Source organism: Dromiciops gliroides, chromosome 4 (assembly GCF_019393635.1).
Source record: "Dromiciops gliroides isolate mDroGli1 chromosome 4, mDroGli1.pri, whole genome shotgun sequence".
NCBI lineage: Eukaryota > Metazoa > Chordata > Mammalia > Microbiotheria > Microbiotheriidae > Dromiciops > Dromiciops gliroides.
In genome coordinates, this window is record NC_057864.1 from 134752018 (window position 1) to 134777342 (window position 25325).

General features: G+C 35.1%; 1 protein-coding gene across 4 annotated transcripts in view; it reads left to right on the plus strand.

The window, feature by feature from the left end:
* AKT3 (AKT serine/threonine kinase 3) overlaps positions 1 to 25325 on the plus strand; it is a 388701-nt gene that overhangs the window by 195315 nt on the left and 168061 nt on the right. For 3 of the 4 annotated variants that reach the window (XM_044002303.1, XM_044002302.1, XM_044002305.1), the window contains one exon: positions 13535 to 13660. In XM_044002303.1, the coding sequence (XP_043858238.1) occupies positions 13535 to 13660 (126 nt within the window). Of the gene's footprint in view, positions 1 to 13534; positions 13661 to 25325 lie in introns of those variants that run through there. The other variant, XM_044002304.1, reaches the window with a different exon arrangement.

Below are 25325 nucleotides of genomic sequence, written 5' to 3' on the forward strand. Positions count from 1 at the left end.
GTTGTCCTTTTATGGAAATACTACTGAAAAAGTGCCATAATAATTTTTGATGATAATTTAAATGTTTGGTAGATGGATGGAAAATATAGTTTAATTTTGAAAAGATTTTTTAAAAAATTTGAACTTGGGGCACCTAGGTGGTGCAATGGATAAAACACCGGCCCTGGAGTCAGGAGTACCTGAGTTCAAATCCGGCCTCAGACACTTAACACTTACAAGCTGTGTGACCCTGGGCAAGTCACTTAACCCTCATTGCCTCACTTTAAAAAAAATTTGAACTTGCATTGATCCTGCCAGTGAATTCTAACAAAGAGGAAGTCAACATTTGCTTTTTTTGTTTGTTTTTTGGGTTTTTTTTTGCAGGGCAATGAGGGTTAAGTGACTTGCCCAGGGTCACACAGCTAGTTAAGTGTCAAGTGTCTGAGGCTGGATTTGAACTCAGGTCCTCCTGAATCCAAGGCCAGTCAGTGCTTTATCCACTGCACTACCTAGCTGCCCCTCAACATTTGCTTTTACCTCAGATTTAAATTTCCTTATCTCCTCTGTCTTCCTTTTTGCTCTTGATCTTGTGTTTGTCTCTGTTTCTTATAATAAGTAGAACTTAAGCTCTTCTTTTAGCCCTGACTATAATGGTCATATCTTTGCAGACAATGAAGGGCTTCTAAGAAGCAAACAGTGGATTCTTCCTGAGATAAGCATTTGACTAGGAATGTCATTTGCTTGATTTCTAATGGATATACAAAGATTAAAAACAACAGACTTTGAATTTGTGGGTGGTAATTTAAACCAAATATGAAAAATGTAGCAAGATAATTTTTATGAAACTGGAACTTATTAACAAGTCCTTTTTGAAAGTTTAGAATTTAGAACATGTTGAAATTCTTATGAGCAAGAAGAATACTATCAGATTATCATTAGTATAGCATAAACATGAATGGCCATTGATATTTTTAGTAGCTGTAGTATCCAGTGTCTGTCAATAAACATTGATTAAGTACTTTCTATGTGTCAGGCACTGTGCACACAGTATGATATATGACTTTGGGGAAAAAATACTGACAATGACCAATGTGAGATATAAGTTGATACAAATACACTAAAACTGAGAGGGTAGTATAGTGGAAGAGGAACTGGACGTGGAATTATAAGAACTCTAGTCCTTTTTCATAACTTCTCTGAGCCTGTTCTCATCTGTAAAATGGGTTTTATACTTCAGCCTAGTTGCCTTATAGGCCTGAGAGAATCAAATGAAATAATATCTTAAGAACTTTGTAAACACAAAGCTTTAAAAATACATAGAGTTTGTTATTGTTAAACTTGATGGAAAGCTACCAGTATTCTTTGCCAGGTTCTAATGGAGGAGATAGTTATATTCTAGATCTGTTCCAGATTTTTTTTTTTAATAAAAATGTTAGAATTCATCTGATGCACCCAAATCAGGCTGGTTGCAATCCATGCCTTTGCCTCTACAGGTTAAATAATAAAGGGGTAAGCAGATAATTTATTCAAATGAGGTTTGCTTCTTTGCTGACTTTCACCAAAAAGTGAATCACAACGACCCAATACAATAAAATTATGCCTTTATTGTGAGGTTAGTTTTTTTTTAAATCAACAAATTATGTTTTAAATGACTTTTTCAAGTTACTTGGTTCTATCAACTCCTAACAAACTTGAAGAAGACTTTTTAAAATGATAGAAATACATTTAAGAAATGTATATTACTAGTGTTACTGGAAAATAAGCTAATTATTCATAACTTTATTAGGAAATGTAAGTCCTTGACTAAATAAACATTCAAATATTAATCAGATAGCTGATGTATAAAAATCAGCACAACATAAAACATAGATTAAATACTAACTGCTAGAATAAGTCACAGAAATGTTGTAAAGCAGATATTTTCAACAATTCTTTCAACAATTCCTGAATATATTATGTAAATGATTGGTTAATAAAAAAAAACCTTTTTTGTTTCATCCTCTTCTTTTGTAAAGTCTTTCTAATATATTTTAGTTTACGTTCTTGCCTTAGGAAATCGGAACATACTGTATATAATTCAGCCTCATTGATGTTTGAGTATCTCAAAGTTTTTAAAATAATTATTCTAAACACTAATTTCCATCATACTGTAGATACTGAAATTTGTGTGCATGCTTACTGACCCAAGGTCATTGCTTTAAAACAAAACCCCTCATATTATTTGCTTAGGATTTATCTATTTTTGATAAAACTATTATGGAAGACATTTATGTTTCTTGAAACTTATGGTGAGCTGTCTTTTGAATAATCAGGATTTGATGTTTAATTAGTGTGTAATTATATATGTGACAGTGCTTTTTATAATAATATGGATTCATACTTTTCTGTACATAGAATTGGTTAAATTTTAATAGGGGTGTGATTTTTATGATCTTTTTGTTGTTCTTAGTACAGCAGATTAGTCTGTGTAATTGTCTCTTTTAACTGCGTCCTTGAAAAGGAAAAAATTTAAGAAGACTTGGTAGGCAGAATTAGTATTCTTTAACAGAAAAACTAGAAACATAACTTAATACTACTTTTCATTAGAATATTGGGAAAACAAGGTGGTACAGTAGATAGAGGTCCTAGAGTCAGGAAGACTCTTCTTGAGTTCAAAGCTGGCCTCAGACACTTACTAGCTATGTGACCCTGGGCAAGTCACTTAATCTTGTTTTTCTGTTTTCTCTTCCAAAAATGAGTTGGAGAAGAAAATGGCAGACCATTCCAGTATCTTTGCCAAGAAAACCCCAAATGGGGCCATAAAGAGTTGGACATGACTGAACAACAAAGATGAAGTTTTGAGGACACAACGTGAAATTAATGAGAATCTTGGGCATGTCAAAGAGGTTTTCAGTAAAGGCAAGAAACTAAAGAAAGTGGTGCAGTCTTTAATTAGTGTAACTACATTGAGGTATAAAAAATCCTTTTCATGTCATTCAAGAGGGTCATGCCAGATAAATTTTTGGCAGCTCTTTTGGGAGGGTACATGTAGTGAAGCATCAACAATCATGTTTTATTGTGAAATAGACATACTGTATGGTTTGTTGTAGTCTTATATAATGCTTTTTTGCAATACTACATCACTGTTGGAAAAGGATTTGCTTATACCACTTTGTAATAATATATTTCAAAGCCAGTCACCAATAGGAAAGCTTTAAAATGACATAAAAGGAAATTGCCAAAGAAATTAGATCAGTTTCAACCAAAGCAGTCTAAGGGATTTTTTTAAAAAAGACTTTATGCTTCTATATACTTTATGTTTTACATAGCATTCCAAATTCCCACATGGGATACTATGCCACTTCTGGGTAATCTAAGTATCTTTATAGAGTACTGAGGATTTCCCCTTTTACATCGAGGTGATGCCTGCGATATGTTGTTATATTTGCTTATACCAGAAAATTTCTTAGTTCCTAGAGACATAGTCTGAATTGGCTCTTGGAAAGTTTTTTTTGGCAGTGCTTCAAAATCAAGGGGTCAGCAATATTGTTGGAGACCATGTCAGGGCCTGTTGTACTGAAAACACAATCAGGTTAGATGTAAAGGCAGAGTGACTGCCCTATACACTTCAGGATATAGGCGATCACTTCCCAAGCAAACCAAATACAGTTTGCACTCATGGGGGGAAAAGGGGGGATAAGATTTGAGTGAGAAAATAAAGAACACCTAAGGAAAATTACTTTTTATTGGTAAGAAGGTATAGTAGAAGCAAAGAAGATGGGATTCGATCCTCAAAGTTCATGTACTTTTATATTTGGATTGGATATAGATAATAGCATGATTGTTTAATATTAGTATAAAATATGCATTCTGCATTTTTCATGGGAAAACATCAGACAGACTTATCTACTTCCCTTGTGTCCAACTATTCTTCACTGTAAATGTAGTAAGTGCTTGGGGCATCTAGGTGGTGAAGTGGATAGAACACTGGCCCTGAAATTGGAGGACGTGAGTTCAAACTTGACCTCAGACACTAGCTATGTGACCCTGGGCAAGTCACTCAGCCCCAATTGCCTAAAACATCTGGGGCCATCTTCAGTCATCCTGCTATATATCTTGCCACTGGCCCCAGATTGCTCTGGAGGAGAGAGTGAGGTTGGTGACTTTGCACAGCCCTACCTCACTTAATCCAATTTACTACAAATTTACCGCAATGCCATGGTCCTCCTTGAGAATGAATGGCAAACAACAAGTAGGAGGCAATTAAATTCTGGTGCTACACTTGTGCATCCTGGTCATGTCTTCTTTCAGAAATTAATGTGAATGATATAAGGGAACGATTGCTGCAAAAAATAAATGTGCTTCATCAGAGGGGAAAAAAAAATCTTGAAACCACAAGTTAATATGCCAGTGGGAATTCATGCATTCATTTGTCAATCAGTCAACCAGCTTTATTAAATACTTTTTCGTCCGAGGCATATTTGGCTATGTACTAAATGATAGTAAATTTAAAGAAAAAAACAAAAAACAAAAAAGATCATTCATTGCCCTCAAGGAGCTCATTCTAATGGCAAAGGCAAACCTGAAAAATATCTAGGTATATTCAAAATATAGACAGGTAGTTGGAAGATAATCTTACAGGGAAAGGCATCACAAGCTGGGAAGACCAGGGACCTTTTCCATGGAAGGTGATATTTTAACTGAATCTTGAAGAAAACTAGGGAGAACACGGGACATTCCCCCACAGAAGGTTGCATTTGAATGGAGTCTTTAAAAACTGTATTATATTTTAAACATTCTTATTAAAATTTAAGTTCCAAATTCTCTCCTTTCATTGTACAGTTTCCCCACTTACTGAGAAGGCAAAACAAAATGCTATTAATTAATTATACATGTGAAATAATGCAAAACATTTCCATATTAGCCATATTGCAAAAATACCCCAAAAATAAAGCAAGAAAATTATATTTCAGTTTGTACTCAGAGTTCATCAGTTTCTTCTACAGATGTATATAATATTTTTTAGCATGACTCATTTGGAATTGACTTGGATCACTGTATTGATTAGAATAGCCAAGCCATTTACATTTGATCATGATTACAACATTGCTGTTACTGTGCACAATAATCTCCTGGTTCTTCCCATTTCACTTAGCATCAGTTCCTATATTTCTTACCATGGTTTTGTTTTTTTCCCCCTGAAACCACCATCCTTGTCTTTTCTTACACCATAATAGTACTTTATCACAATCATATGCCATAGGTTGTTCAGCCATTCCCTAATTGATGAACATCTTCTCAATGTCCAATTCTTTGCCTCCACAGGAAAAAAAAAAAAACTGCTATCAATATTTTTGTACAGATAAGTGTTTTTCCTTTTTCTCTGATCTCTTTGGGATACTGACCTAGCAGTAGTATTGCTGGGTCAAAGGGTAGATGCACAATTTCATAGCCCTTTGGGCATAGTACCAAATAGTTCTTCTGAATGGTTGGATCAGTTTACAACTCCACCAGCAGTTTATTGATGTACCGATTTTTCCTCATCCCCTCCAGAATTTGTCATTTCTAATAGCTTTGAGATGGAACCTCAGCGTTGTTTGAAGTTGCATTACACTAATCAATATTAATTTGAAAGCATTTCTTCATATGACTATGAATAGCTTTGATTTTTCCCCCTGAAAACTGCCTTTATGTCCTTTGACCATTTATTTGAGGAATGGCTTTTATTTTTATAAATATGACTCAATTCCCTGTATATTTGAGAAATGAAGCCTTGATCAGAGAAACTTGCTATAAAACTTTTTGATATTATTTCATTGTAAATGGTACCTTTTAGTAAAATGTGGTTCCCCTGAGTATCTCTTTTAATTGTCTGTTTTTGCTTTTGCTTTGTCTGAGATGATTGTGACCGCTGCCATTTTTGCTTCAGTTGAAGCATACTAGATTTTACTCCAGTCCTTTATTTTCACTCTGCCATTCTGTTTCAAGTGTATCTCTTGTATACAACATATTGTTGGAGTCTCATTTATAATCCATTCTGCTGTCCACTTCCATTTTATGGAGTAGCTTATCCCATTCACAGTCACAGTTGTGATATCCTTCTCTCTCTTTATCCTGTCACTTCTCAAAAGTCAGTTTTGCTTCTGACCACTGCCTCCTTTAGACTGCCCTACCCCTTTTCATCCCTCCATCATGTCTCTTATCCCCTTCCCTTCCTATTTCCTTACTGTCAGATAGATTTCTGTATAGCTTGTGTGGATATATACAGTTCACTCTTTGAACTAATACTAATGAGAACAAGGTTTATCTCCCTACTTCCCCCTCTACCATAAAAGCTCTTCTTTGTGTTCCTCTTTTATGTGAGATAATTTTTCCATTCCACCACCCCATGCTTCTCCCAGTGGATCCCTCTTTCTCACCCCTAAGTTTTTTGGCGGAGATAATCTCAACATTGACTCACATTTGTGTCCTCTGTCTATGTAGACTCCTTACTGACCTAAAAAATGATGAAAGTTCTTAGGAGTTACTTACATGTATAATATTCCTGTATGGAAATGCAAACAGTTTACCCTTATTGAGTCTCTTATGCTTCATGTTTACCTTTTTAGGCTTCTATTGAGTCTTGTGTTTGAATGCCATATTTTCTATTTGGTGCTGGTCTTTTCATTAGAAATGCTTAAAAGTTCTGTATTTCTTTACATATCCATTTTTCTCTCTGAAGTATTAGACTTAGCTTTGATAGGTAGGTGATTCTTGGTTGTAATCCTAGCTCCTTTGTCTTCCCAAATATCATATTTCAAGTCCTCAACTTCTTTAAATAGAAGCTGCTAAATCTTGTGTGATCCTGATTGTGGCTCCATGGTTTTTGAATTATTTATTATTGCTTTCAATATTTTTTATCCTCGACCTGGGAGGTCTGGGATTTGGATATAATATTCCTGGGAGTTTTCATTTTGGGATCTCCTTTTTGAAGGAGATTGAAGGATACTTTCAATTTCTATTTTGCCCTCTGAATAGATATTGGGGCATTTTTCCCTGATAATTTCTTGAGTGATGGATGTCTAGCCTTTTTTTTTTTTTAAATCATGGCTTTAAGGTAGTCAAATAATTCTTAAATTATCTCTCCTCTGTCTATTTTCAAGGTCATTTGTTTTTCCAGTGAGATATTTCAAATACCCCCCCCCCCCCTTATTTTTTCATTCTTTTGACATTGATTTATTTCTTGATGTTTCATGGAGTCATTATCTTCCATTTGCTCAATTTAAAATTTTAGGAAATTATTTTCTTTAATGAGTTTTTGTAATCTCCTTTTCCATTTTGTCAATACTATTTTTTTTTTTAGTGAGGCAGTTGGGGTTAAGTGACTTGCCCAGGGTCACACAGCTAGTAAGTGTTAAGTGTCTGAGGCCAGATTTGAACTCAGATACTCCTGACTCCAGGGCGGGTGCTCTATCCACTGCACCACCTAGCTGCTCCTTGCCAATACTATTTTAAAAATTCTTATCTTTAGTTAATTTTTTGCCTTCTTTTCTATTTGTTCTATTCTGCTTTTTATGGAGTTCTTGTTTTAGTGAATTTTATGCCTTTTTTTTTTAAACATTAGGCCAACCCTTATTTTTTAAGGAATTCTTTTCTTCAAGATTATTTTTTGTGCCTCTTTTAGCAAGCTGTTGATTCTCTTTTCATAATCTTCTTGCATTACTCTTTTCCTAATTTTTTCTGTACCATTCATCTCTTTCTTTAACTCTTCTAGGGATTCTTATTTGGCCTTGGGCCCAATTAATATTTTTCTTTGTACCTTTGTTTGTAGCTATTCTTATACTGTTGTCTTTTGAGTTCATATCTTGATCTTCTGTGCCATTATAGTAGCTTTTTTTTGGTCAAATTCTTTTTTTTTATTTGCTCATTTTCTAGCCTCTTTCCTGACCTTGAACTTTATATTAAAGTTGGACCTTGCTCAACTTGGGGTGGGGAGTCACCATGCAAAGCTTCATACTTTTTCATGCTATTATTATTATCATAGCTCATTCTGGTTATCTGCTAATTTTTGGGACTTCTAAGGTGGTGTGATCAGGGGAAAGGTGTGGATACTCTTTTCTTGGTCTGTGCTCTGGTCTTTACGCAGGGAAGGCCCCAAGCACTAGTACTCCTTTTGGCTCTGGGACAGTGACCAGGTGCCTTGCTCTGCTGAAGTCATAAGCAGTAGTGCTCCTTTCTGTCTTGCAGCTGAGACTAGGACTCCTCCTTTGTCAGTTAGCACAGGTGTAACTCTTCACCCTCGAACTGCAACCCAGAACTGCTTATGGGAAATAGAGTTACCAATCAGTTCCAGCTGCACCCAGTGCCAGTAAAGGGTCCCCTATAATCTCTTTCTGACTAGTTTTCTAACTTCTTTACCATTTCTGGGCTGAGAGCTTCCAAAGTTGCTGCTGCTGCTGTTGTCTCCTCCACTGCCCACCTCTGGTGCTGTAGACTTGCCCTGGCCTTAGTGTCACAGATCTCTCCTTTGGACCCCCTACGTTTTCTCACCCTGACCTTTTCTCTTTGTTCTGCCATTACAAAATTTTATTTGTGACGTTATTTTAAAGTTGTTTGGAGAGGAATGTTGGGATAGTTCAGCTGGGTCTTGGCTTGTACTCAGCCATCTTGACTGCCTCTCTCAGCTGAGTCTTAGAAAACTAGGGAAGCTATGAAATGGAGTTGAGGAGAGAAAGCATTGTAGGTATGAGTTGACTTGGGATGCCAGGAACTGGGGATGAAGAGGGAGAATTCTAGGCATATGGGAGACAGGCAATGAACATGCCTGGAGTTGGGAGATTGTTTTGTGTGAGCAACAGCAAAGAGGCCATTGTTGTCTCTTGTTCTCAGAATATTTTGGATTGAGGGTAGGGAACGATTGTATAAGAAGAAGACTGGAGAAAGGGCTGGGTTATGATGAACTTAGATCATTAACAGAATTTTATATGTTTTTTCTTGGAGGTGACTGGGCTTTGGTGAGACCTACACCTTAGTAAGATCAATTTCACAGCTGAGTGTAGGAAGAACTGTAATAAAGAATTGAAGGAGGGAGTTCAACCAGAATGAGGTGATCAAAGCCTTGACCATTGTGGTGGCAGAGGAGAGAATGGGTATATCTATGAGTGATGTTACATAGGTAGAATCAGAAGAATTTTGGACTCAACAGTTTCAGTTGAATGTTGAGGTCTCATGTCAGACTGCAAAGACTTTTACAAAGTGGAGTCAGTTGAAATTACAAGTTATTTTCTTATGAGAAGGTGTATTTGTGTGTGTGCGTGCATGCGCGTGCATGTGTATAAGCACTGCCTTTCTTTTCTTGAAATATAAAATGTAAATTTTACTTAATTCTTTTATAAAAATAATGGGTATCGTGTTTTGGAAGTGTGTTTTAGATTGTTAAGATACTTTTTGACAGCTGTTGAGCAATCAGTTGAGCAACTAGTCCTAGCTACTGAGCAGATAAAAATATTTTAACTTTTTTTAGTTTTTATATTAATAAGCATGTGATAGTGTTTTGAGTTTGTGTTTTTTCTTGTATCTAAGGATGTAAAATTTTCAAGGAGGATTGTTATAAACTTTTAAAATGTTTTACTAAAAAACAGTACATTCAGTATTATTTAATATAAGCAATTGTCTTTTATCATTGATGGTCCTAAGCAGTATTTCCTCCCTAAAATGAATTTAAACTATCCAGAATTTATGAAGGAATTTGTTAACCTGATGGTGTTAAAGTATTATACACATGTAATAAGCTGAGATCTCTATATAATAGCATGTGAAGTATAGATATTTTAGGGAACTAACATATTATTTAACTTTCAAATTCATTATTTAGAATACCACATACATGTAACTGACTTAGGTTCCTATATGGATTTGATATATAATCACAGTGATTTTTTAGAGTTAATAAAAAGAAAAGGAGCAGCCAGGTAGCACAGTGGATAAAGCACCTGCCCTGGATTCAGGAGGACCTGAGTTCAAATCTGGCCTCAGATACTTGACACTTACTAGCTGTGTGACCCTGGGCAAGTCACTTGACCCTCATTGCCCCCCACCTCACCCTCCCCCCCCAAAAAAAAAAGGAAAAAAAAAAGAAAAACCTAGTTCATTCTTCTATAGGGCTGTTTGGCAAACTATTAACTGGCAATGTTAAGTCTAATGATTATATGTGTGGATTTACGATTATGGTTTTAGATATGCCTCTCTTTTATTAGTATCATCAGATTTATTTTTAAAAAAATATTTTCCCCCTGTTATGTGTAAAGATAATTTTTACCATTCTTTTTCTTTTCTTCTTTTCTTTTTTTTGGAGGCAATTAGGCTTAAGTGACTTGCCCGGGATCACATTTAGTGTTTGAAGACAGACTTGAACTCACACCCCTTGACTCCATGGCCTGTGCTATATCCACTGCACCACCCAATTGTCCGCCCCCCTCCAAATTTCCTCTCTCTTTCCTCAAACTCCCCCTCCCTGAGATAGTAAGCAACTTGATAGAGGTTATACATATTCAATAATATGCATTTTTCTTTAGTGATGCTTTGTGATATTAAGGATCATTAGCCAAAAAAAGTAGGAACACTTGTGTCTTCCATTCTTGTGACTCTATTACTAGAGATACAAAAGTCAGATTTAGATATTAGACCTTCTGTCTTTGAATCTTGTTAGGTTTTTTGTATGCTTTAAGCTATTCTTTGTTTTGTTTTTTAAAAATTTATATCTTCATATTTTTTCATTCATCATGATAATTGGGGAAAGGAATATGAATTCTATAATCAGTGAATTGGATAACCTTTTCTTAGCCTCGAATCAGTTTTTGACTCTTAATTCTCCCTCATTCTGTCTTCATATTTTTCATATCCAACCTCAACTACCACCCTATTTTGGTTCTTCACTATTTGTGTGGCCTAATAGTCTCTTAATTTATCTCCCTGGTGGTAGTCTTTATCCTCTATAATCCTTCTTTCACATAGATGTTCAAAAGTGAAATGGACTGGGTTTGTCATCAGAAAAGGTCTTTAAGCAAAGGCTGAATGACACTTGTTTGGAACATCATAAGAGTGTTATTCTTATTCATGTAAAGACTAAATGACTTTGGAGATTCCTTAAAACTTTTAAAATTTTGGAATTCTAAGGTTCTATTAGGAAAAGAAAGATCTCTTTGAATAACGATGATAGAAGTCAGTATGTATTAAGTATAAAGAGCGATTGGTACAAGGTATTGTGGCAATTTAGGAAATTTAGGAAAGATCACTTTCAGCTGGAATGATGAGGGAGTGCTTCCCAGATTTCGAAGAATGAATTGGGTTTTACGTTTATATTTTATTTATTGCTTTAAAGTTTGCAAAGCGCTTTACAAATATTATATCCTTTTATCCTTACAACTACCCTGGGAGATAGGTGCTATTATTATCTCAATTGTATAGACGAGAAAACTAAGACAGTGAAGTTAAGTAACTTCTCCTGAGTCATGCAGCTGATGTCTGATGTCTTGTATGAAATATGGTCTTCCTATCTCTAGGTGCAGTTCTCAATTAACTGTACCATCCAGCTGCCTATATAATGTTAGTGCAGTGATAAATTAGAAAAACTGGGGAGGTGGGGAGAACAGGGCATTACAGATAGAAGCAAAGAACTGTTTTTCGTGAGGGACAATTCAGTTTGGCTGAGGGGTAGAGTATATATAGGGGAATAACAACCACAACCATAGCATAACAATAATAATTAGCATATAGTGCTTTAAGCTTTGCAAAGTGCTTTACTTATATTAGCTTCTTTTATCCTCAAATTAATCCTTGGATGTAGGTGCTATTATTATCCTTATGGGAAAATAGAAATTAATGGATGCAAAGGGAAGTCATAGGATCATAAGATTAAGTCCATCCCCCTCCTTGAGGGGATGAGGAAACTGAGGCAGAGGCTAACTTGTTTGCCCAAGATCACACAGCTTGTTATTGTCCGTGGCAAGGTTTGAAGTTGTTTTTTTCTTGAATTTAAGCCCAACATTCCATGCATTGTATTGCTTGTACCAGATTATAGAAATATTGAATGATAGATTGAGGAGCTTGTACTTTATTTTGAAGGGAATGTCAATTTATTGAAGGTTTTAAATGGGGAAGTGATGATGCCAACAGAAGTTACATTTTAGGAAACTTCTATGAGGCACGTATAGGATAGATTGGATTGGGGAGATCAAAGCAGAGGACCATACAGACTCTCTTAGTAGCCCTATTATGACCTCATGATGCCTGAACTAGGGTTGTGGTAGTAAGATTAGGATGGTTGGGATGGAAGAGCACAGTGTTTGGCAAAATATGGTCTGAAGGCCTGGTGCAGCCTGCCAGCTATTATTCTACAGCCTTAGCTAAGAATGGTTTTTACATTTTAAAATGAAGTTTTATTACATTCTTAGCTCACAGGCTGTATAATATCCTCACTGTCCTCCCCATTTCTTAATTGATTTGGTTTTCTGGTTGTAGTTTGCCAACCCTTGGATTCTAGAAGGAAGAATTATCAGGATTTGTTAGTTGATTCATTTTGGATGGAGATTCAGAAGTTTCTTTGGTTTTGAGCCTAGGCAACTGAGGATTGTAGTACTATTAGCAAAGTCAGGAGGAGGTAGTTTTTGAAGGAAGATAAGGAACTTGACTTTTAGCTTAATGGTGGTGCATCTGAATGGAAACATCAGGCAATTGAAATTAAGGGTATAGAATATCCATGACAATGTTAGATTATTATCAAGAATCAAGTTTGTATAGAGATACAGAGCATGTTCATTATACAGAATTTAGGACATTTTCTGTTAGTCATTTAGCTTGTCAACTAGTTGATTGGTATCTTTTTCTTTCTTTTTTTTTTTTTTAAACTGAAGGGTAGTTGAAGATCATTCTATTTACAAAGATGGTGTTTTGGACATTTTATGGTGAGAAGTCCTTGTCTCAAAATAAATTATACCATTTAAAACCAATTTTGCTTGAGCGTCACTATTTTCTTTTTTGTAGTGTTATAGACGATGGAATTTCTATGTGTACAATAATGCAGTGTAGTTGAAAAGAAATTATTTCAGCGGGATTTGATAGAGAAAATACTCTTTCTCTTTTGCCTTCTTTTAAGAAAATGACAATTTGTTAGTAATAGGTGGAAAAAGTATTATTAGACATTCCTGTTGTGATAAATGTTTTACATAAAAATAAATTGATACTGTGTAGATAAATTATGAAGGCTTGTCTTAATGTGCTGAAAATATGTTCTAACAACCATGTGATAAAATGAAAAACTGAACAAAATGTGTACTCAGATGAATGATTCTCTGTACGAATAATGGTGCAAATGAATTATCAGAGTGTGAAATGATTTAAAACAAAACATATTTGGATTTTTATTGAATCTTAATTGTAGGCTCACATGTTTTCTTTTGTGAGCAAAGTTAAAAGAAAATTGGCCAACCAAATTTTTGGAGTCCAGTGTTGTAGGACATACATTGTACCATAATTTATTTTTCACATAAAAGCTGCTGTTCATTTCTTCAGCATTAACATGTGTGCTTTCCTCATGTAGGAGAATATATAAAAAACTGGAGGCCAAGATACTTCCTTTTGAAGACAGATGGCTCATTCATAGGATATAAGGAGAAACCTCAAGATGTGGATTTACCTTATCCCCTTAACAACTTTTCAGTGGCAAGTAAGTTAATTTCATTTGTATACTCATCCTTATATTTTTGTTATTTGCATGACCGTATACGTTGAATTCTGTATAATATATAACAGGAATATAAAATACTTGTTTTAGGTATTATAGCAGCATACAATTTCCTGTTGGTAGTCTAAATGAATATGATGATATTCTGAAGTAAATTTTCATATGAATTCGAATCTCATAGTTGTGGAGTCTTTAAATTTGTACTTCAGATGTACTTCTAAAGTAAGTGGGAGCATCGACTTCTGAACTTAGGTGCTAAATTTCTGATAAAATATTGGTAATCTCAACAAATTCATAGTATCATATACTTTTTCAGTGACTATAATAGGAGAAACATTTTAAATTAGAAAATTAATTGCTGTAGACATTTTATATATGCTTTTCCATTTTCTCTTAATTTCCTAATCATCTCTGAAATTACTTATAATTTAAAAGTATTTAGAAAATGTTAGCCAGATTGTAAAATGGCACAAAACCAAACTAAGAGATTATTCTCTCAGATAATCAAGCAACCAGCTCTTCAGACTGTTTAAATTTATTGATTAATCATTCAGAGTCTCTCTCTGTACTTATATAATAATGCACCTTATTTGCACTATCCTGAGTTAATTTTTAAAAATTAAAAACATTTAAAGGGTAAATTTAATTAGTTATAAAGTGATTTAGTTATTTAGTGAGTTATGAAGAAATAAGCATGGCAAGATCATCCTTATTGATATAAATAGTGTATTTCCATTTATTAGTTATATTTGGGAAAGAAATGAGAACTGTCTTAAATAAGAAAACAACATAGAAACCAGTATTAGTATATAGGAGCCCCACCCGTTTTCATTTTTTCCAGTTTTTTGTAAATTCCAGTGTTATTTTTTTTATTCTATAGATTAGATTAGAGATTTCTGAGACATATAAAGCCAACGAAATGCTTATAAGTCATGGGTTCATTAAATATCTTGTATAATGTAGATGACTTTATAAAAAACTTTCTAAGTGTATTATTAGGATCTCACTGTGTATTTAAATCTTTTTAAAAACATTGATGCCAGATGGATCCAGTATTTTAAAAAATGACATCTTCTTATCGGAAATTTTGAAGACCTGTTTTATTTAGTCATAGAATCTTAAAATATTAGAGCCAAAAGGGACTTTAGAGATCATTTATCAAGTCCACATCCTCATTTTGAAATGAGGAAAACTAAGATCCATCAATGTGAAGGAACTTGTCACAGGATACATGGATAAGGAGCAAGAGAGAAAGAAGAAAAAACTGAATTTCCTAACTACTTTCCTAACTACAATGTATCTGTTCTAAAAATATGAACCTTTTCTCAGAAGAATGTATTTTTTATCCCTGATAGTCATAGAAATAATGTTTGTTCTTTTTAATGACATATACACATATTCTTGGATCTTTAGTTATTAGTTAATAATTTAAACATCTAAGAAATGCTTTCATGAACTTAGAGCCAGAGACTTGAATTTGAATTCTGGCTTTGCTGTGCTGTTTGACCAAACAAATCACTTAATCTCTCAGGGCCTCAATATCCTTATCTGCAGAACTAGGGGGTTAGACTAAAAGATCCTTAATGTCCCTTGCAGCCTGAGGTCTGTATTCTTTTGACATATTATATTCAACCTGAATGCATTGCCTTAGGCTCTATATTTTAATGGCACTTGCAATTGGTTTGCTTAAAATAATTTATAAAAATTTAGTAAGGCAGAGCTCCTTTATCCTTTGATCAAAATGCAGCATTTTTTTGACCTTATGAAATTTCACACCCGAACAAGTTTTAAAGACATACTGTATGTCATAGTCTGCCAACATCTGTTCCAACACTTCCACTGGCAGAATCTGAAATAAAATACTGCACTCTTGGGGAGAAATCCTTTTTAGTGACTGACAGTCAACCCATCCATGAAATAAATATTAGCCTACATCTGTAAGTCTTTCTATAACTGATATGTTGGAAGTAGTTGGCTCAACTAGCTTGAGTAAAGTAGTGTGAATTTGGCTTCTCTTTGTAAACTAATTCTTCAGTTTTTAGACATGTTATTTACCATGAAATGGAAGGTAATCTAAATATTCTAGATGATTTGTCTTGAATTCTGACTTTTAATGCAAAATGATGTATGGTAAATACTTCAATAATACAATTAAATTAATGAAGAATTAGATGACTCCGTTGTATAAGATACTTTCCTATAATATCTTTTCCTATGCTAAGTCCTATTGCTATTCTTAGAAATAATTTTATTCTATTTTTTGGATATTTGAATATAATATTTCAAATATTCGTTTTTATAAAATGTAGAGAGATGGATTGTATATTTAAAGAATAAAATAAAGTTTTATTGAATTTAAGAAAAAACAATCACCTACTTTAACACACATACACACACAAAATTTATACCCTAGCTCTCCAATAATCAACTTAATGAGAAGGAGAAAAGAGAAGGAAGAAAATGTGGAGAAGAACAAATCAGAGACCCTAGGGTTTTCTTCTCCCTTTGTAAGGACAAATGATCAAATCAGAATAGTCTGGTCCATGTGGAGAATGATGCCAAATCTTTGTAGTTCATAATGGGTCTCCTAATGTAAGCTGATAAAGATGAACCAGAGCACCAAGAACATTAGAGTTACAGCACAGATGATGACTCTTCCAGTACAGGCACAGATTTCTTCTCCCAATGTGAGGGGCCAGTGATGACCAGGAACAGCTTCAGAACATCAATGCTAACACAGGGTTACTTTTGATACAATCACCAATTTATCATTGAATCAGCATCAAATATAGTAAAGTGGCTAAGAGGTCATAAGCCTCTTACATGCAACTGATCTAAGTTGATATCAAAGCTTTTCCTGTACTGCCACCTATTCAGCATTCCTGCTACATTTGCTAGAGCCTTGCCCTCTCTGAAGGCCATAACAGAAGAATGATACAAAATCTTTCTCGCCTTAGAGGCTTTTGTGGATGGATTGTACCCTTCTTCTACTGGGGCCAAATAGGGATTCTATAAGTACATAATATGAGCATCTATGTGGCTCACTGGATAGAATGCTGGACTTGATGTCAGGAAGACTCATCTTCCCGAGTTGTCTGTCCTCAGACACTTGTGACCCTGGATAAGTCACTTAATCTGGTTTGCCTCAGTTTCCTTGTATGTAAAATGAGCTGGAGAATGAAATGGCAAACTACTCCAGTATCTTTGCCAAGAAAACCCACAATCACAAAGAGTCAGACACTGCTGAAATGACAGAACAACAAGAAGTACATATATAAGCATATGCCAAATAAATGTGGAAGGGGCTAAATAAGGATGTTCTGTCATCTATATCCAGGGACTCAGAAATACCACCAACTCATCTAAGGGAATCTTCTTTCTTCCAAGTAAATATACACTCACTATAGTCATAGAGTGATAGTTTTACCTCCCTCATTCTATTAAAAAGTGAGACATCAAAAAAATAAATAAAAAGGGGAAGCAGCCAGGTGGCTCAGTGGATAAAGCACCAGCCCTGGATTCAGGAGTACCTGAGTTCAAATCTGGCTTCAGACACTTGACACTTACTAGCTGTGTGACCCTGGGCAAGTCACTTAACCCCCATTGTCCTGCAAATAAAAAAAAAAGTGAGATATCTCTACTTGGCCCCTCAAGTCTTTTCTGGCAATGTATTGTCTGAACCATTCCAGAGGCAAAGAAGTCTACCAATTGAGGGGGAAACCAAATTATTTCTCCATTGTATACAGACCTCTTGGAGGGTGTAAGCATTTTGAGGCCAAGGCAACTCTGTGTTGAGGACGGAAACCTCTTGCCCTGAGATGAGAGAGTACCATTTTGCAAGTTGGGGACAGGTTGAGGACCTCTTGGATTAGGTTGGGCATATGTCATGGACTGGCACAAATTGCCCAAGTAGGCCAGGAATAGTTGCTTTGTCCTTTGGTAGATCACAGTCTTGTTCCCAATACAATAACTTCTAGTCTTTTTTCTTTTTTTTTTTCCTTTTTTTTTTTTTGGTTGCTGGGCAATGAGGGATAAGTAACTTGCCCAGGGTCACACAGCTAGTAAGTGTCAAGTGTCTGAGGCCAGATTTGAACTCAGGTCCTCCTGAATCCAAGGCCAGTGCTTTATCCACTGTGCTACCCAGCTGCCCCCGTGCAACTTCTTGTCTTAATGACTTACTTAGGACATGGAGAGGTTAAGTGATTTTCCCAGGGTCATATAACCAGTATGAGTCAGAGGCAGAACCTTAATATAAGTCCTCAATAGTCAATCAGTCAAGGAGTATTTATTAAGTACTATTTATATACTCCTGTACACTATGCTAGGTAATGTGGATTCACAAATAAAAAATGAAGCAATATCTACTTTGAAGGAGCTTACATCTTCATTGGGATATATAAGTACATATATAAGTAAATACCTAATAAATGTGTAAGGGTTATCCTATCCATTTAAAAGCTTTGTTAAGTTAGAACACTTTTTTTTTGTATTAATTAACCAAAAGGGTCTGTACTGCTTTTCCTGTTCTTCTTCCTCTATTCAATCAAAGCCAAATTGTTGTGTGAGCCAGGGGTTAACAGGCATAAATCTAAAGTTAAGCAGAAAGCCTAAATGTTAGGGATTTTAACAGGGAGTGCTAATGAGTGTGACTGAACTCAAAACTTTTTGTCTAAAATAAACTCCTTAAAACTGATTGGGAGGGAACCTAGTGGACCTTGCAGACATCATTGCCCTATAGGCTTAAAATGAATTCATTATTATAAAGGGGGATTAAGATATGAAGAATAAATAGAAGATAGTTAAAATTGTTAAAAGGTTTTTAGTTCTAGGATACAAGGAACTGGGGAGATTAGGGAAGGCTTCATGTAGAAGGTAGGGCTTAAACTGTGTTTTGAAGGAAGAGAGGAATTTGGAGCAAAATTATGCAGGGTTTGCATTCTAGGAATGAGGGATTACAAGGGCAAAGACAGGAATGGAATGGCATATAGGAAGAAGAGAGAGAAGGCTGGTTTGACTGATGTCAGAGTGCAGGAGAAGTAATATATGCCGAGGCTAGAAATATAGGTGGAGACAAGACTCTAAAAGGCATTAAAAACTATACACGGAATTTTGTATTTGATGTTAGAAGCTGTAGGGAGCCACTAGAGTTTATTGAGTAGGGGTGTGACATGGTCAGTTCTGTATTTAAGTAATATTACTTCCTTCAAGGAATTTCCTCTTCCCACTGCCAGGCTAATCTCCCAATTGGGATGTCAAGAACTTCCATTACAAAGATACCCTAGGCTGTGCCTGTCCTTGAGGAGTTAGAGGAAAGTCGCTGGAGAGTGGGATTTCCATCTCCTTTGGTACAGGTTTGACTTTCATCTTCTGCTGCATAGTTTCTTGCCTAATCTTCAGTCTTTGGAGGGAAGAGAAGTAGTGAGATAGGTCCTCTCATCTCACCATTTGCCTTCCATCTCATGCTCTAGCCCAATATCCAGTCTCCTATGAGAAGGATGACACCTTCTACTCAATGATGAACAGTCTCACCTGGTTATATCTACACATCCCAGTGATTCTTTACCCACCCCAATAGGTCATTATCCCAACCCCATTCCTAATCAATCACAATTCCATTCCTTATTCCTATCCCCCATAAGTTTCTCCACTCTAAAGTTCCCACCAGATGTCACCTACTTCTTTCACTATGCCCTCTGGAATGCCTGTTTCAGTAAGCAACACAGCTAGTTAGTATCTGAGTTGAAATTTGAACTCAGGTCCTCCCAACTTCAGGGTCAGTGCTCTATCCACTGAGCTGCCTAGCTGCCCCAGTTGAGGACCTGACTACAAGGTGACAGCTATGAGAGTGAGAAAAGGAGTCAGAAGTGAGAAATATTGTTGAAGTGGAAATGACAGCATTTGGCAACTGATTTGACATTTGGGGAAAAGAAGAGTGAAGAGTCAAGGATAATGCTGAGATTATGGATCTAGAAGAATGATAGTAATTTTGATAAACATAGAGAAGTTTGGAGAAGGGCTAGGTTTCAGAGGAAAGATGATGAATTCTCTCTTGTTCATGTGGAGTTTGAGATATCTATATGATTTCTGGTTTCAAATGTCCATTAAGCAATTTGGTGATAAAGGATTGAAACTGAGGAAAGAAATTACTATGACTGGATAAATAGAGCAGTGAATCATCTGTGTAGAGATAATAAAACTGTGGGAGCAAATGAGATCACTAAGAGACTATATAGAGAATACGATCAAGACAGAGTCTTAGGGATGCCCTCAGTTAGAACACAAGACATGGGGTTGTGACACAGTAAAGAGTTTGTGAAGGAATAATTGAAAGGTAAGAGTAGGAATGGAACAGAGTAGTGTCATCTGGAACCTGGGGGTGGGGGTGGGGAAATAGTATGTGTGGTTGGGAGGATTAGTCACAAGCAGCAGCAGAGAGGTCAAGAAAGATGAGGACTGAAAAAATATAAGATTTGTGTAATTAAGAAATCATTGGTAACTTCAAAGAGAGCAGATTCATTGATTGAAATCAGATTATAAAGGGTTATGGAATAAATAGCAAGTGGAGGCAAGGAGCTTAGAAGCTGTTTCTAGGTGTTTCAATGAGAAAGGGAGGAAAGATACAGCATTATAGCTTGAGAGGATGGTAAGTTCTTTTGAAATTTGAAAAAAAAATTTTTTTCAAGTAAAGAGTAGTAGAGAAGGAAAAGGTAGATGGGGCAAGGTTGAACATTACAATGAGGAGAGGTGTCTGATAACACAGTCTCCTGGAAAAGATGGGAGGAGATGGGATCAAGGGCACATATAGAGCACTTGGCTTTGGCAAGGAGAAAGGCCACCTTATTAGACACTTCCTGACTGAGATCAGTTATTTATTGTATGAGTGCTCTTCAAAGTGTAATACAAGAAGAACATATTATACCTTGTATTTATATATATATTTTTGTAAATAAATAAGAAAAATTAAGACTTATTAATACTTAGTATGCGGATTGACCTGGGTGCCCTCATTCAACATATTTTCAAAACATATAATCTATTTTGTGGGATCAAAAAAGTGGGATTTTCACAATGCACTAGAGTTGAGAGTATACCATCATTCATTAGCTTTCAGGATATTGTGATATACTGTGGTTTACATGTGCCTGATTATGTGGATTTATTAAATTATTGAGTTCAAACTAAATTGACACGTGAAAGGGACAGATTACTTAATAATATGAGCACAAGCTAATGGTAGATTACCATAAGAAAATGGCAGAGCTGATATCTTTACTCTTCATCTTCCAAATTATGAGAAAAAACCTATGATGCTGTAATCAGATATGACAAAGAACAGGACAGAAATAATCATAATTACAAAGATTTTTTAAAATATGGATTTACATACAGCCTTACTAATGATGAATTTCCTTCGAGGTATATATTGTGTTTTAATACATTTACTAACTTTAAGACAAAACCTTTATGGCTAGCAAAACATACAAAACTGGGGCAGCTGGGTGGCACAGTGGATAAAGCACTGACCCTGGATTCAGGAGGACCTGAGTTCAAATCTGGCCTCAGACCCTTGCCACTTACTAGCTGTGTGACCCTGGGCAAGTCACTTAATCCCAATTGCCTCACCATAAAAACCAAACCAAAACAAAAAAACATACAAAACCTAAATGTTGATTTTTGGGGGGTCAAAATATTATGTATTATCTATTTTTATAAACCTCATATCTCTGCCATTGAAGTTATAAATGAAATTTTAAAAACCTGTTTATAAACCACCAAATAATATTTCACTGGGTTTTGAGTCTATTTGTTAAAATATTTAAATAAAATACTTTTTTGGTTAGTTTGCAAGGAAAATTAATTGATCCTAGGGAAGATGGAAAGTTACAAGTTGAGTTTTAGCAAAAATCTTTGCAAAATTGGTAGATGGTATTGAAAAAAATAAGTGTCATGATTTAGTTTAGCATAGTTAGTACTATACTTTTTACATTTGAAGTCTGTATTTGCATCCATCCTGTTGATGACTTTCTCCAAATTTAGCTAGACTTTATACAACAGATATACTAAGCCCATCAACATTTGTTTCTACCAACATTTCTTGAAACTACCTCTTCACCCCCCACCACCCCCCTTTTTTCCATTCTTGCAGCCAAGCACCCTCACCTGGATTATTACAACAACCTTTTATCTGGTCTTCTTTCTTCAAGTCTTCCTATTACACAATCCATTCTCCACTAGTTGATATGATCCTTTTTTTTTTTTTAAGTTCACTTTAAATTCTCTCCGTCTTGCCAGCTCCTCCCCTGCCCATTTAAAGGCAAGTAGTATGATAACCATCATACATGTGATGTCATACAAAACATTTCCATATTAATGACTGATATGATCTTCAAGTGCAAATCTGAGGATGTCCCTCTCCTCTTTAGTAAATTCCAGGGCTCCCTGTTGCCTGTAGGATTGAACAGAAATTCTTCTTTTTGGTATTTGAAGCCCTTCCCAACTTGGCCTTAGTCCACCTTTCTAGCCTTACTTCTCTTTAACTACTTAGTTTCCTTCAAGACCCAAGTGCTGTTTTATATATAAAGCTTTTTTCTCTACCTTCCCTGCAATTATCTTGTGTCTCTTATATGTGTACATATGTTCTCCCCTGGATAAGCTTCTCAAGAGTAGGGACTATTTCATTTTGTCTTTGTATTCCTAGGGCACACTGTAGTAGACTGTTAAAAGGGCTTGTTGATTGTTTGACTACTGCACTCTACTTAATGTTCTTCCAGGTCTGTAGAACCTTATAGAACTTAAACTTCACTGTCATAGTACTGGAGAGCCCAGCACTTTCTCTGTGTCAAGAAGAGGCATTCTACAGGGCTTCACTAGAGGATATTCCTAGTAATTTTGTATAATTTGACAAAGATGAAATAAAGACCAGATCCAGAGGAAGAACATGGGCCTGTATCTCGAGGAGGAAATGGAGAGGAGTCCTTTATGGGGAATAGTACATAAGCAGAGAGTGCTGGTGAAAAAAATGAAAAACAGAGGAAGAAAAGTGAGGTTGCCTGTTTCTAAGTTTTATGGAGTGCATTGCTCCTTTATTACAATAATGTTTCTGAACTATAATAAGGTCTTTCATTACAAGTTCAGCTTTTCTCATTCATTTGTTTTGTGCTTTGCTTCCTCTTTTACTAATTGCCTGCACAATAGCCTTTCAGCTAGGAAGTTTGTGTCATTTTTGACCAATTTGTTATTGTCTTTCTCTTTTCCCCAAATGCCCCAGAATCTATTACTATGGGTGCATTTTTAGAATTTTAAAAAATGGCAGAGCTTTTTGAGAGATGCTGGAACAGTTCATAGTATTTGAATCACCATAGTAGTATTAATAATTTCTTGTGAAAAGTTTTCAATTAAGGTTTTCATTTGTGGAATGTGTTCCTGTTTGGTTTGTAGAATTAAATATCTGAAGTAAACTCTTGAAAATCATACATTTAAAAAGTATTTTTTCACTGATTATTCCTTTAAGTTCATCACTGTATCTCTTATTTGTCTTAATTATATTCTTTTTTGTTTTTTTGTTTTTTTAGTTCTTCATGTAGGTTTTTTGTGTGTTTTTTTTTGTTTTGTTTTGTTTTGTTTTGCAGGGCATTGGGGGTTGAGTGACTTGCCCAGGGTCACACAGCTAGTAAGTGTCATGTGTCTGAGGCTGGATTTGAACTCAGGTCCTCCTGAATCCAGGGCCAGTGCTTTATCCACTGTGCCACCTAGCTGCCCCTCTACATGTAGATTTTAAAGAATACACATAAATTATGATTGTTGGACATTTAAGCATAGTTAGCTGGAACCTATGGAACCCAAAGGAGAATTCCTTAATAAAAAGTCCAGATAGCTATCAAAACCTACATAGCCCTTTTTGTAATTGCCCAATCATACTTGACTTCAAGATTTCTCCTGGTCAGGCAATACCAAATACCAAATGTCACCTGTGCATTTGTAACTCTTTTTAAGGAGATTCTGATCCTCTGTCATACCATAACAACTTATCAAACACTGAATAAGTAAATTAATTTAGTTAGAATTGTCATTTTTATTATATTGGCTTAGCCTATCTCTAAGCAGGTAACACATTTTACTAATTGTTCAGAACTAACTTTATTAGTTTGACGTATTTTGTAGTTGTATTCATGTAGTTTCTGGGTTTGTCTTGGAAAGTAGACTCCCAAGTATTTTGTATTGTCTGCAGCTTTTTAAAATAGAATTTCTTTTTGTTTCATGCTGTTGGTATTTGTTTGTTGGTAATATATAGAAATGTTAATGATTTATGTGGGCTTATATTCTATTCTGTGTGACTTTGCTGAAGTTGTTAATTATTTCAACTAATATTTTAATTTATTCTCTAGGATTCTCCAAGTGCATCATCGTATTGTCTACAGAGTGATAGTTTTGTTTCCTTGTTGCCTATTCTAATCCTTTATTTCTTTTTCTTCTCTTATTGCTGTAGCTAGTATTTTTTATTAAGTATTGAATAATAGTGGTGATAATGGGCATTCTTGTTTCACTGCTGATATTATTTGGAAAGCTTCTCCCCATTACACTTAATGTTTGCAGACTATTTTAAATAAATACTACTTATCGTTTTAAGGAAAGCTCCATTGATTTTTGTGCTTTCTTGTGTCCTTAATAGGAAAGAGTGTTTTATTTTGTAAAAACCCTTTTCTGCATCAATTGATGATCATGTTTTCTGTTCATTTAGTTATTGACATTTTCAATTATGCTGATAATTTTCCAAATATCAAATCAGCCCTGTGTTCCTGGTATAAATTCCACTTGTTCATAGTTTATGATCTTTTGATATATTGCTATAATCTCCTTGCTAGGATGTTATTTAATTTTTTGCATCAGTATTCATTAGGGAAATTGGTATGTAGTTTCCTTTCTAGTTTTTCTTTTCATGGTTTAGATCAAAACTTCTTAAACTGTGGGTTGCGACCACATATGATGTTGTGTAACTGAATATATGGGTCACAAAAAATTTGGCAGTAAATGTTTGATTTTCATGCCTATTTTACAAACCTATATACCCGGTGTCATGTAAAAATATCTCAGGTGAAAAGGGGTTGTAAATGGAAAAAGTTTAAGAAGCCCTGGTTTAGATATTAGCGCCATATTTGTCTTGTAAAAGGAATTTGGTAGGATTCCTTCTTTGTTTATTTTTCCAAATAGCTTATATAGTATTAGAATTAATTGTTCTTTAAATGTTTGGCAGAATTCACATGTGAATTCATCTGGTCCTGGGGATTTTTTCTTAGGGAGCTCATTGATGACTTGTTCAGGTTCTTTAAGATAGGGTTATTTTAAGCATTCTATTTCCTCTTCTGTTAATCTGTGCAATTAATTTTTTTTTGGTAAATATTCATCCATTTATTGGTATATGTATATAATTGGGCAAATTAGCTTCTAATAATTGCTTTAATTTCTTCATTGGTGGTGAATTTAACCTTTTCATTTTTGATACTGGTAATTTGGTGGGTTTTTTAAAACCAAATTAACCAATGGTTTGCTTCTTTTATTATTTTTTTCATAAAATCAGCTACTAGTTCAATGTTTTTCTTACTTTCAATATTATTAATCTGTCCTTTAATTTTCAGGATTTAAAATTTGG